Genomic DNA, 10,279 nt, shown 5'->3' on the forward strand with positions numbered 1-10,279 from the left:
TTAGCTTCATCTGACCATAGATCAGATCCAGCTCTGTAGATCGCCTTGATCGTCCGTCCGTCCGTCGTCGTCCGTTCAACAGTTGGGCACAAATCTAACGCTCGACGATACCGGTCACGATCATTCGGGTCGTTGGGGGGATCGTCAAAACGGAGTTGGGCTGTCCGAAGCTGGGGCAGTCAAAGGTCAAAGGTCAGAGCGTTGATAAGAACGACAGGGGGAACATTCACTCCTTAACTTATATGGTATAGGCAAGGAAATGCCAGAATTGCAGCACAATCTAAACGGCTCGAACTTTAGGTCCCGTGCATAGTCCGCGTGTATAGCATCATGGTAGGAAAGCCATCACTGTGGCCGAAATTTGGCGAGGATCACAGGTCAAAGGTCACATGGGGCCACAGGGAGATTTTAGACATTTTCTAGCGCATGGTCTGACGGATGCGATTGAAAAACTTTTTTGTTTCAGCGGTGACTACAGCACTTTTTTATGCATATTGAAAGGACCTATAAATCTTATTTCTGCTGACATGGCGCAAGAGTAAGTGCGTCAGATAACCTTTTCCGTCACCCCTCAAGAGAGGGCGTCTAAACATGGATCTTGTTGATGCTCTTTAGAACAGAATTGACTCGCCGCGTTTGCTAGCTAGAAATCTATACATGCCTGGATGTATTGCAGGGCTACAATTGTCACAGCGAAATTTCAAAAGCTTAAATTCTGGCTTATAAGAAGTTTGATGCTCCTTAAATCGCTATGAATTTATATGGCCATTTTTCTTTGTTAGCTAGTCAGTATGTTACATGTAACGTATGCCACTGCCAGTGGCTACTGCCAGTGCATGTGTTGCTAGTACTGTGGAGTTTTGCCTTAATTTGTCTACAGCGTGCAGCTCTCTATTTGCGCAGCCTGTAGGCTTGGTAGGTAAATGATGCAGTGCTTACCTATTTCAGTGTCTTGCAGATAGTCGATCTGCTTCAGTGCTACTACGTGATGAATGGGAGCTTCCATCTTTATCTGAACGACACCTTAAACCCGCCTGTAACGCGCCAATCTCGTGGCAACTTGTTCATAACTCGATCCCAACGAACAATTCTTTGGAGAATTCCTGATGACCATCCCTGTGACATTCCACTGTTTCGGCGTGTATTGAACACATTTGCGACTCGGTTTATAGAATCCCAACAGCTCACCACAGAGTCACTCGCAGCGTAGACATTAGATGAGCGCTGTCGCTATGCGGCACTTGTTTGTTTGAAGTTTGGTGCTGTGCTAGTGGTTTGTGTTTTTTGTTTGGTGCTGTGCTAGTGGTTTGTGTCGTGCATTCCTCGTGTTGTTCTCGTGCCAGAAATCGCCCTCGTCTACCTAAAATCCTGTATCTGCAGGTTAGAGAGTGCAGTTCATTACAATGTAGTGCAGTGCAGTGCAGTTCAGTGCAGTGCAGTTCAGTGCAGTGCAGTTCAGTGCAGTGCAGTGTAGTTCAATGTAGTGTTTAGTGTAGTGCAGTGTTGTGCAGTGCAATGCAGTTCAGTGCAGTGCAGTGCAGTACAATGTAGTGCAGTGCAGTACAATGTAGTGCAGTGCAGTACAATGTAGTGCGGCAGATGCAGTACCAATGTAGTGCAGTGAAGTTAACAGTTGCAAGATTAGTATTCCGGATGTGTTTGCTAAGAATAGGGAATCGTATCAGATGCCTAGTAGTGACTGTGACTGGGGTGGTTATTAAGCCTCTGTAAAAAGTGCGCGTTGTGGATGATGGATGTGTCCGGATGTGTGCTTAGTGCCACGAAATATAACACGGAATCCAGGTGCTCGAAATAACAAAAAATTTGGTTGGTGCCTGCAGGACAACCAGGGCCACGAAAATCAGTGGTGCCCGCGACAATTTCTGCGCTGTCCCGAAAAATACCCAAATTCGTCTATTTGTCACACACAAGTTAATAGTATGTGTCAGAAACACCCCAAAAACATGTGGTGTACCGGGATTTTTTAACAAGGGGGGGCCCAAATAAACAGCGAACTGCGGACAAATAGGTGGTCATGAATTAATATTGTTAATGGCTGCCTCCGCCTCTCTTCTCCACACCCTACGGGCTCCTCTACCTTACTCTGCCTCAATCTTTGTTTTGGGTGCCATGCAAAAGGACGAATTTCTTGTTCATTGCTTTCTTGCCTCACCAGATATGTTAATGTTTCGAGTAGGGCGGATCTTTAGGATTCAAGGAGCGGGTTAAAACAAGCGGGGGGCGTCCTCCCCCAGAAAATTTGATACAATGTAGATCGCAGGAGATGTATTTGCGGCCTTTTGAGTACATGTACACATTCATTCTGACTACGACATCTCTTTTTTTTTAAACTTTTCGAATCAACGATGAACCACTGGTGTTTGTTTTGCATGGGCAAAGCCATCGGAAAATTCAAATAATAATGAAATAAAAATACCAAAATGTTTAGGGGTGAACTTCGCTAGCGTTTGCTGGTTCCAATCGATGTTCAACTTCTCATAATCAGAAAACCGACTTATACAAGTGTTGGAAATAAAGCAGCTGGGTCATGCAGATCGCTTTCGCACACCAGTAGATTAATGGCGGCGGCCGCCAGGCTATAAGTGCTCTTGGAGACCACTGAGAAAAGCATAAATAAAGGTGTTGTTTTTCGTCACATTTTTATTTTGTTGTCAGCCGGACAATGTCTCAGACTGGTTAGGTTGTCCGGGCGCAACATTCTCGGTTGTCTCGGAACAACCGGACAAGAACTATATTTCGAGCATCTGCCGATGAAATAGAACGGGTTACCAGACATAAGTGCTGAGCGTGTTATCACTCGTTGTGACAGGGGTCTCCGCGAACTAAGGCAGTCCTTGTGCCTCATCGAAGATACTGTGCACCAGAACGAATCGCGGAGATCGAAGCACTGAAAGAAGGGCCTACGATCCAGTTGAGTGCACCACAGAGAGTTCTGACGCCTATTAAACTCTTCAAGCTGTAGCCCTTTGTTCGGCTCATTGTATATTATTTATCATTCATAGGGTCTCTCTGCATGGCATACAGAAGCATGTCACGGCAATGATGGCAACAACCCTAGTTGCCAATTTGAACTCAGCTTAAGTGTGTCGTAAGCGCGGTCCAGATACACATGTGGTAACGCGATTCAGTTCGGAGGTACTACATCAAGATGTTGAAAGACAGTTATGACTGATGTTGCCGTTTTGTTCAAAGTAAACACAGCCGAAAACTTTAAAGACGCATGTCGAAAGATTTTTGGCGATTCGTTGAGTAAATTATTTTACTACAATGTTGCTTTGACATCTACAGCCTTCGAAAGAACTCTCAGTGAAGCATGACATTGTGTCTGAGATTTCCCAACATTTCAAAGACTGCTAGAGTGTCCTTGAACTATCAAGGCAACCGAGATGAAAAAACACGAAAGTAGATATGGCAAGTAGGCTAGGAAGATGCACAGGTATATTTGTATAAGTATGAACCATAAATGGATGTATATATATAGTATGTTTTAATACCGTGAGGACATCAGACGGATTTTCAGGGGTTAAGGAAAAAAATGGCTATTCCTACACACCTTTCGATCGTATTAAATCCACTTCTCTCTCTCGTCTCTTTGTAGTTAGCAATGCTAAAATGACCTACTATAACGCCGGGTGCAACTTCTGCATCCCCCCTAAACTCAGTTTTATATATGAACTCATTTAAGACGTTTGGCTTATTTGAAACGACCTCAAGACATATGTTGTCTGCTTATACGTGGAATTATGATAGTGTTAGGAGTGGATTAAAAACATTATGTTCTTATATTTTCCCCTTTGTTACTTACTGATTAATCATGAAAATTCTGCTTCATATAATATCAGCGTAATAATATAGGATTCTTTATATCTATATTATAAAAATATTTACACCTTGAATAATATGTGATAACACGTAACTCAAACAGTATGAAGACTACACGCACGCTAAGCAGCGGTATGATAGACATCGTGCCATTCTTATTGTTCATGGCAAACCTTGCATCAAGCACAGTATGAACACCAGTGTTATATAAGGCTTATGGCATTCTATTGTATGCCAACCCTGCATCCGAAACACGAGACGTGTACGGCTATAGACCACTGCATGTCTTCTCTCTGCAGGCATTTATACATCCGTGTAGGTCTGGGGGGAAAATCTTGGGCACGGAGCTGACGCGCGCTTCGATCGAGACTTCCTGCGTGTCGCGAATTCCCGCGCACCTGCGGGCGTGTTTTGTCGAGTACGGCCAAGACTGTACAGGAAGGACATACTGAAGGTCATCAGGAGCGAGACACATCTGGGTGATTCATTGCCAGACCGGCTTGTTACCATGATGGCTGACGTAGAGATGGCATATGTCGTAATAATATAAATATTAATGACTATGAGCTATTTACAATAGGATAATCTAAACACCTATCAAAAACTCCGTCAGTGATTCACTTTTTGGCAATCACTTCAAACAAAAAACACAAACCACTAGCACAGCACCAAACTTCAAACAAAAAACACAAACCACTAGCACAGCACCAACCTTCATCGCCTTCCTAAGCTCGGTCGCATCAAATTGCGGCCGACGCACGCTCAAACCAATCACCAGGTGGCGCAAGTTTCCACCAAGATTGCTCTTGAGGTCTTTAACGAGGTCCTTGCCGTACCTGGTCTTGTACACCTGTGCGATTATCTGTCGCTGGGAGGCCGTGCGTCGGCCATACACACCTACGATTGCCTGCTCATCGGCACCTGTGCAAATAGCAAAAACACACCTGTGTGTTTAACGCTGGTAAATATCGGTTCACCAACGAGAACACAACTCCGTGTCCGCCATGGCACAACAACAAGAATATCATTTAAGAGATTAATAAGAGAATATTTCCTGAACACCTAATTCACTTACCAGTGATATTATGTAATAATATAATACAATATATATATAATTTCAATGCATGAATTCCAATATGAACACTGTCCACCTACGGACCTAAATAGTTTCATTTTGTGATAAACTCTCAGCTTGACTAACACACGTTTCAATGACTGGCCTGCTGTAGTTTTCAAGCGGTCCCAGACAAGTTACTGGAAACAGCCGACTATCAGTCTCACCTAGTCCCTTCATTGCTTTCTGCAACACCTCTGCGTCGGTTTCCGGACTGAAGCCACTGTATGTTTTCACTGTTCCGGAAACCTGCACAGCCGGCTCATCCCAGTATTCATTCTCAGATGCAACGACAGCTTCCTGGACCACGGGACGAACGAGGGAGCCGGATGCATGACCTTGAGTAACCTCCTCCTTCTTCTCTTCAGGTTTCACTATCGCTTCTGTAACCGCAAGTGTAAACTCGTCAGTTCCATAAAGGGATACTACGCCCAAGAATTTCAGGGCAATACTATGATAGTAAGTGCATAAATAATAGTATATACCTACAAATTTCTATAACCATGCATTAACATTTGTCATAAAATAACAGCGAGTTTGGAATTCTTTATTTTTCGTTAAGCAGTAGGTCTATCCCACATGCACTCAACACTTACTGCAGACGTCGACACCCTCTAACGCTAACAGCCTGCTGTGAGCATACGCACTTAACGTCACTCTATGGCAGTGCTTCTTAAATTATTTCAGTGTCATTAACCCTCGAGTCTTTATCACAAAAGTTCATTCACCCGCGGACTTAATTTCCTTACGTTTTTGGCAAGTTTCATTCACCCCAAAATAATTTCATTCGCCCTTTGGCGAACCATTCACCAGTTTAAGAAGCATTGCTCTACGCAACATGCGCGTGCGCACCTATATGTTTCGGATGTAGTTCGACTGCCTCTCCCAGCAGCAGCAGCAGCAGCTTCCTATAATCCCCCGACGTGTCCTCGCGTACGAACTGAGCGAGCGTCTGCTTGTAGCCGCGCTGGAAGCTCTCAGCAACCTGCGTCATGTCGATCTCGCAGCGAGACACGACGATCCGGATGAGAGCGTCGTCGTCGGTGCCAGCTCCTTTCATCGCCGTGTGAAGCCGACGCGAGAAGTAGTCGGGCTTGCTCCTGATGCAGCGCACTGCGTGCGCGCGAGATGCAAAAACAAGGTCAAGGTGTGTGCAAGCAATGACCCTTCCTCACGTCGGTGTTTAAGAACAATGGTCATTGCTCACGCGGGTGTTTAAAAACAATGGTCATTTGTCAATTATGTGTGTAAGAAGAAGGGTCATTCCTCAATTGTGTGTTTAAGAACAATGGATATTCCTCACATGGGTGTTTATGAACAATGGCCCTTCCTTGTGCAGGTGATTAAGAACAATGGTCATTGCTCAATCATGTGTATAAGAACAATGGTCATTCCTCATACATGTGTGTAAGAACAATGTTCATTCCTCAATCATGTGTGCAAGAACAATGTTCATTCCTCATACATGTGTGCAAGAACAATATTCATCCCTCATACATGTGTAAAAGCATCACAGATACTCACCTATAGCAAGCATAGCAGTCCTGAGGTCACCAGACATTTCACTCTTGATGTCATCCTCTAAGGTCTTTTTCGAAACTTTTTGGTACTCATCAAATGTTGCTCGCAGCTGGGCAGGACTTCTTGAAACAAGGATGGCATTGAACTTTGACTCCTCTGTCCCCCACTTCAGTTTCCCTGCTTCGTACAGAGCCTAGGAAAGATATGCACTTATGTGATTATAGGCGTGTGTGCGTGATAACTGTACAGGTGGTCTAAGTACTGGTATCACAACCACTGAAGGTCAATTAAGGCCAAGCATGAGAATTACAGAAGGCATATTGTTGTATGATATACTCGGAAGGATATAGTTTCAGTGACATTTTCTGTTTGATGAATGTAATTATTACATATATACTTATATAAATATATATATAAATAAATAAATATATATATATATCACATTGGGTTATCACACCAAAGATTGCTCGTTATACCTCTGCATCCTGCCTTGCTAAGCCTCTGTTAACTGTGACTCCTTCGTCTCTATTTCCCTGAACTAGTGACACTAATACATGCTTGAAGTGACCAGACGTGTCAGAGATGATATCCTTCTCAAGGTCTTTGTTGTATACTGCGTAGTAATGAAAAAACAATAATAATAATAATAATAATAATAATAACAGGCTACATTGTTAAACAACAATGCTTTATATCTCTATTCAATTTTCTGACATCATTAATTAGTTGAAATCATTAATTAGAGCTCGCAAAAAAATGTATTTCTTTTATTTGACTAACAATGAATGATTATATAGTAAGAATCATATTTACATGTTCTATAACTATGTTTAATATCGTTGATCTCTTTATTCGTACGAGTGCAGAAAATTTCAATCAGTGTTGCTTCATCTGTGCCTAGGCCCTGTAACATACAGTAGAACATTGTTAATGCCAGCCACTCTATAATGCAGATACTCATATTCCCAACTTGTGGTTCGCACAAAGGCATGTTGTTCTTTTTACTGAACATCTGGGTAGAAAAATACCTAACCATCTTGTGACACTATGTTGTATTACTCTGCATGTGTATGCAGATCGCCTTTACAGACAGCACTTCGAATAATGACAATCAATACTTTGCTGTTATCTGTACCATCAGGCATCTGAAGCAAATTGGTTATTGTGAGTAAATGTATTTTTATTCACTCATTGTAACATCGTATATTTTAACTGAGCTCTTGATATGCAGGTGGTGCTATCTATTTCTAAGATATTACAAATTTATACCACGAATTCTTTATGAGTGACTTCTTAAGTAGATTTAATGGCACATACTTGTAGAGCCTTATGAAGTAGGCTAGCATCGTAGTCGCACGCACGCTGACACAGTGCCAGCACTGTCACATGAAGATTACCACTCAACTCCCCATCAAGGTCCTTGACTAGACTCTGCAATAGCCAAAGCCACATGAGTGAATAAAACTACCCAAATCTGTAAAAAATAAATGCTAACTACTATAAAAGCAAAAAAGAACAAAAAATACAAATCAAACCTCCCCTTAACAGTTCATATCCCCCAGTACCACCAAAGACGTTCACAGAAGTTCAAAAAAATAACAATTTGAAAATGCAACTATAGTGCATCATGCAGTTACTTGTAGCTTCCTACCTTTCCAAACATTGTCTTATAATGTTTGATGATACTTTGTCTTTGAGCATTGCTACGTGTTCCCATAACCTGGATAACGGTGTCCTCATTTGTACCTAAAAAGTATAATAATAATAAAAATAAAAAGTGCAAATAATCTTTGCTATAAAAGGTTATCACTCCTACAAAATACATATAAATTGCATTACCACCTGGTATTTAATTCCTTTATTAGTAAGATAGAAATGTTGTCAAACAAACAATTTTATATATATGTAATTAATTCGCATCTTGTCAACCAGAACATTCTCTCTCTCGATTCCTCCCCTCCTCTCTGTGCGTAAAACTTCATTAACAAGATATGATAGCATATGCTATAAAACACTAACCAAGACCCTTAAGTGCATTGCGCATAGCTTCACTGTCATTCTCTGCATCAAACTCTCTCCATGGCCTCAAAGTTCCTTGTGTTTCCTGCGAGAAAACATAAAAGACAGACTTCATCAGCAAAAAAACAAAAGTAAAATAAAATGCATACAGAACAGTGTGAGATGATGATACATTCACAATCATGCAGAAAAGATATCATAAGCAAAAAGGACATAGAAAGGGACACAGAACAGGCTCCAGACAACTTTTCAAAGCCACAAGCCTCACACAGCTACTCACGAGCTGGATTTCTTTTTCATTTTGCTCTGGCTTTACCGGTTCCTTTTCTTTCTCAGTCTTCTCTTGTTCTGTAATCTTGTCTTGTTGCCTTATGCCAACCTTGGTGTTTGCATTTCGATTTTGCTTCTGAAGTTTCCACGGCGGCGTCGAGGAAAGAGCGATGATGTTTTGATCTTGAGATGCTGAGATCTTCGATGTGGTTTCCTCTTCTCTGTTAGACGGGTCTGAAATTGAACCAGTTCTTAGAAACTGTAAATTAAACAAAATGGCTGATCTGGGGCATCACTTATCTCCATTCTTTACCTCACTCACAACCACTCTGCACCAAATATATTCCTGTTTTATTTCTTCACACTGGCCTTTAATCTTTTGTGGAATTATTATAGGTATTGAGCTGAAATGTTCACCTTCTTTGGTTAGTGTGACTAGTAGGTGATACACATCTTCATCCTCTTCTAAGCTTGCTGAGACAATCTACGGGGCAAAAAACAACAACAATCGAAATACGAACGTGATACACATTCTGCTGATGCACTAAATAAACATAACACAATGAACACGCCCACGCACGCACACACGCACGCACACACACGCACACTAATATATGCAAACACGCATACTCACGCACACACGCATACTCATGCACACACGAGTACACACTAAATTATATGCGTAATGTATATAAACATAAAATTACGCGTACAAGTCAGATACCTTGCGCACAGTCGACAACACATCAGCAACTAACGATTGATGAAGGCAAAAAATCTTCCGTACAAAAACAAAATGTTCCCACCGACAGTCGAAGACACAATGATACCTCGCCAAGCTTCGGCTGACCGATCTCCTGTCTGAAGGCTTCTGCATCGCTGGCATACTCCATCAGGCTCAGGTAGATGTGGCCTAACTGCTCCGTCCACTTACCTGGATCAGAACATGCCAACCTCTCTTCACAACAGTGTAACATCACTGCAGTCAAACCTGCATTAGCAGCCACTTACATAGTACAGCCACCTGTCCATAAAGGTCACTTTTGGTTCTTTCCTTTAAGGCCGCCGCACACCAGCCGATTTTACAAATGATGAAGCAATGAAGCGCTGAAGCGATGAAGCGATGTAGGTGTGCGGCGGCCTTAAAATCGGCTCATCGGCTCATCGGCTCATCGGCTCATCGGTTCAAAATCAAACATGTTTGATTTGGAACGATCACCCGATAAAAATAAAATCGTCTACAAATGAACGCGCACACCTACATCGCTTCATCGCTTCATAGCTTCATCGTTTGTAAAAATCGGCTGGTGTGCGGCGGCCTTTAGTGACAGTTATACGGGGCAACTACTACACGTACCTACACACAAGCACGCACGTACGTACGCATGCATGCACGCACGTACACACACAGACACACACAGACACACACACACACACACGCCCACACGCACGCACACACGCACACGCACACACGCACGCACGCACGCACACACGCACGCACGCACGCACGCA

General features: G+C 42.6%; 1 protein-coding gene across 1 annotated transcript in view; it reads right to left on the reverse strand.

Moving 5' to 3' along the window:
- Positions 1-10,279, reverse strand: part of LOC106807208 — a gene marked incomplete in the record, with an annotated part of 25,540 nt that overhangs the window by 7,042 nt on the left and 8,219 nt on the right. The window contains 12 exon segments of the mRNA XM_014809493.1: positions 4,556-4,764; positions 5,125-5,340; positions 5,810-6,070; positions 6,482-6,671; positions 6,955-7,091; positions 7,292-7,382; positions 7,796-7,909; positions 8,130-8,224; positions 8,498-8,582; positions 8,778-9,001; positions 9,185-9,251; positions 9,598-9,701. Of these exon segments, the coding sequence (XP_014664979.1) occupies positions 4,556-4,764; positions 5,125-5,340; positions 5,810-6,070; positions 6,482-6,671; positions 6,955-7,091; positions 7,292-7,382; positions 7,796-7,909; positions 8,130-8,224; positions 8,498-8,582; positions 8,778-9,001; positions 9,185-9,251; positions 9,598-9,701 (1,793 nt within the window).

Source organism: Priapulus caudatus, unplaced genomic scaffold (genome assembly GCF_000485595.1).
Source record: "Priapulus caudatus unplaced genomic scaffold, Priapulus_caudatus-5.0.1 Scaffold201, whole genome shotgun sequence".
Taxonomy (NCBI): Eukaryota; Metazoa; Priapulida; class Priapulimorpha; order Priapulimorphida; family Priapulidae; genus Priapulus; species Priapulus caudatus.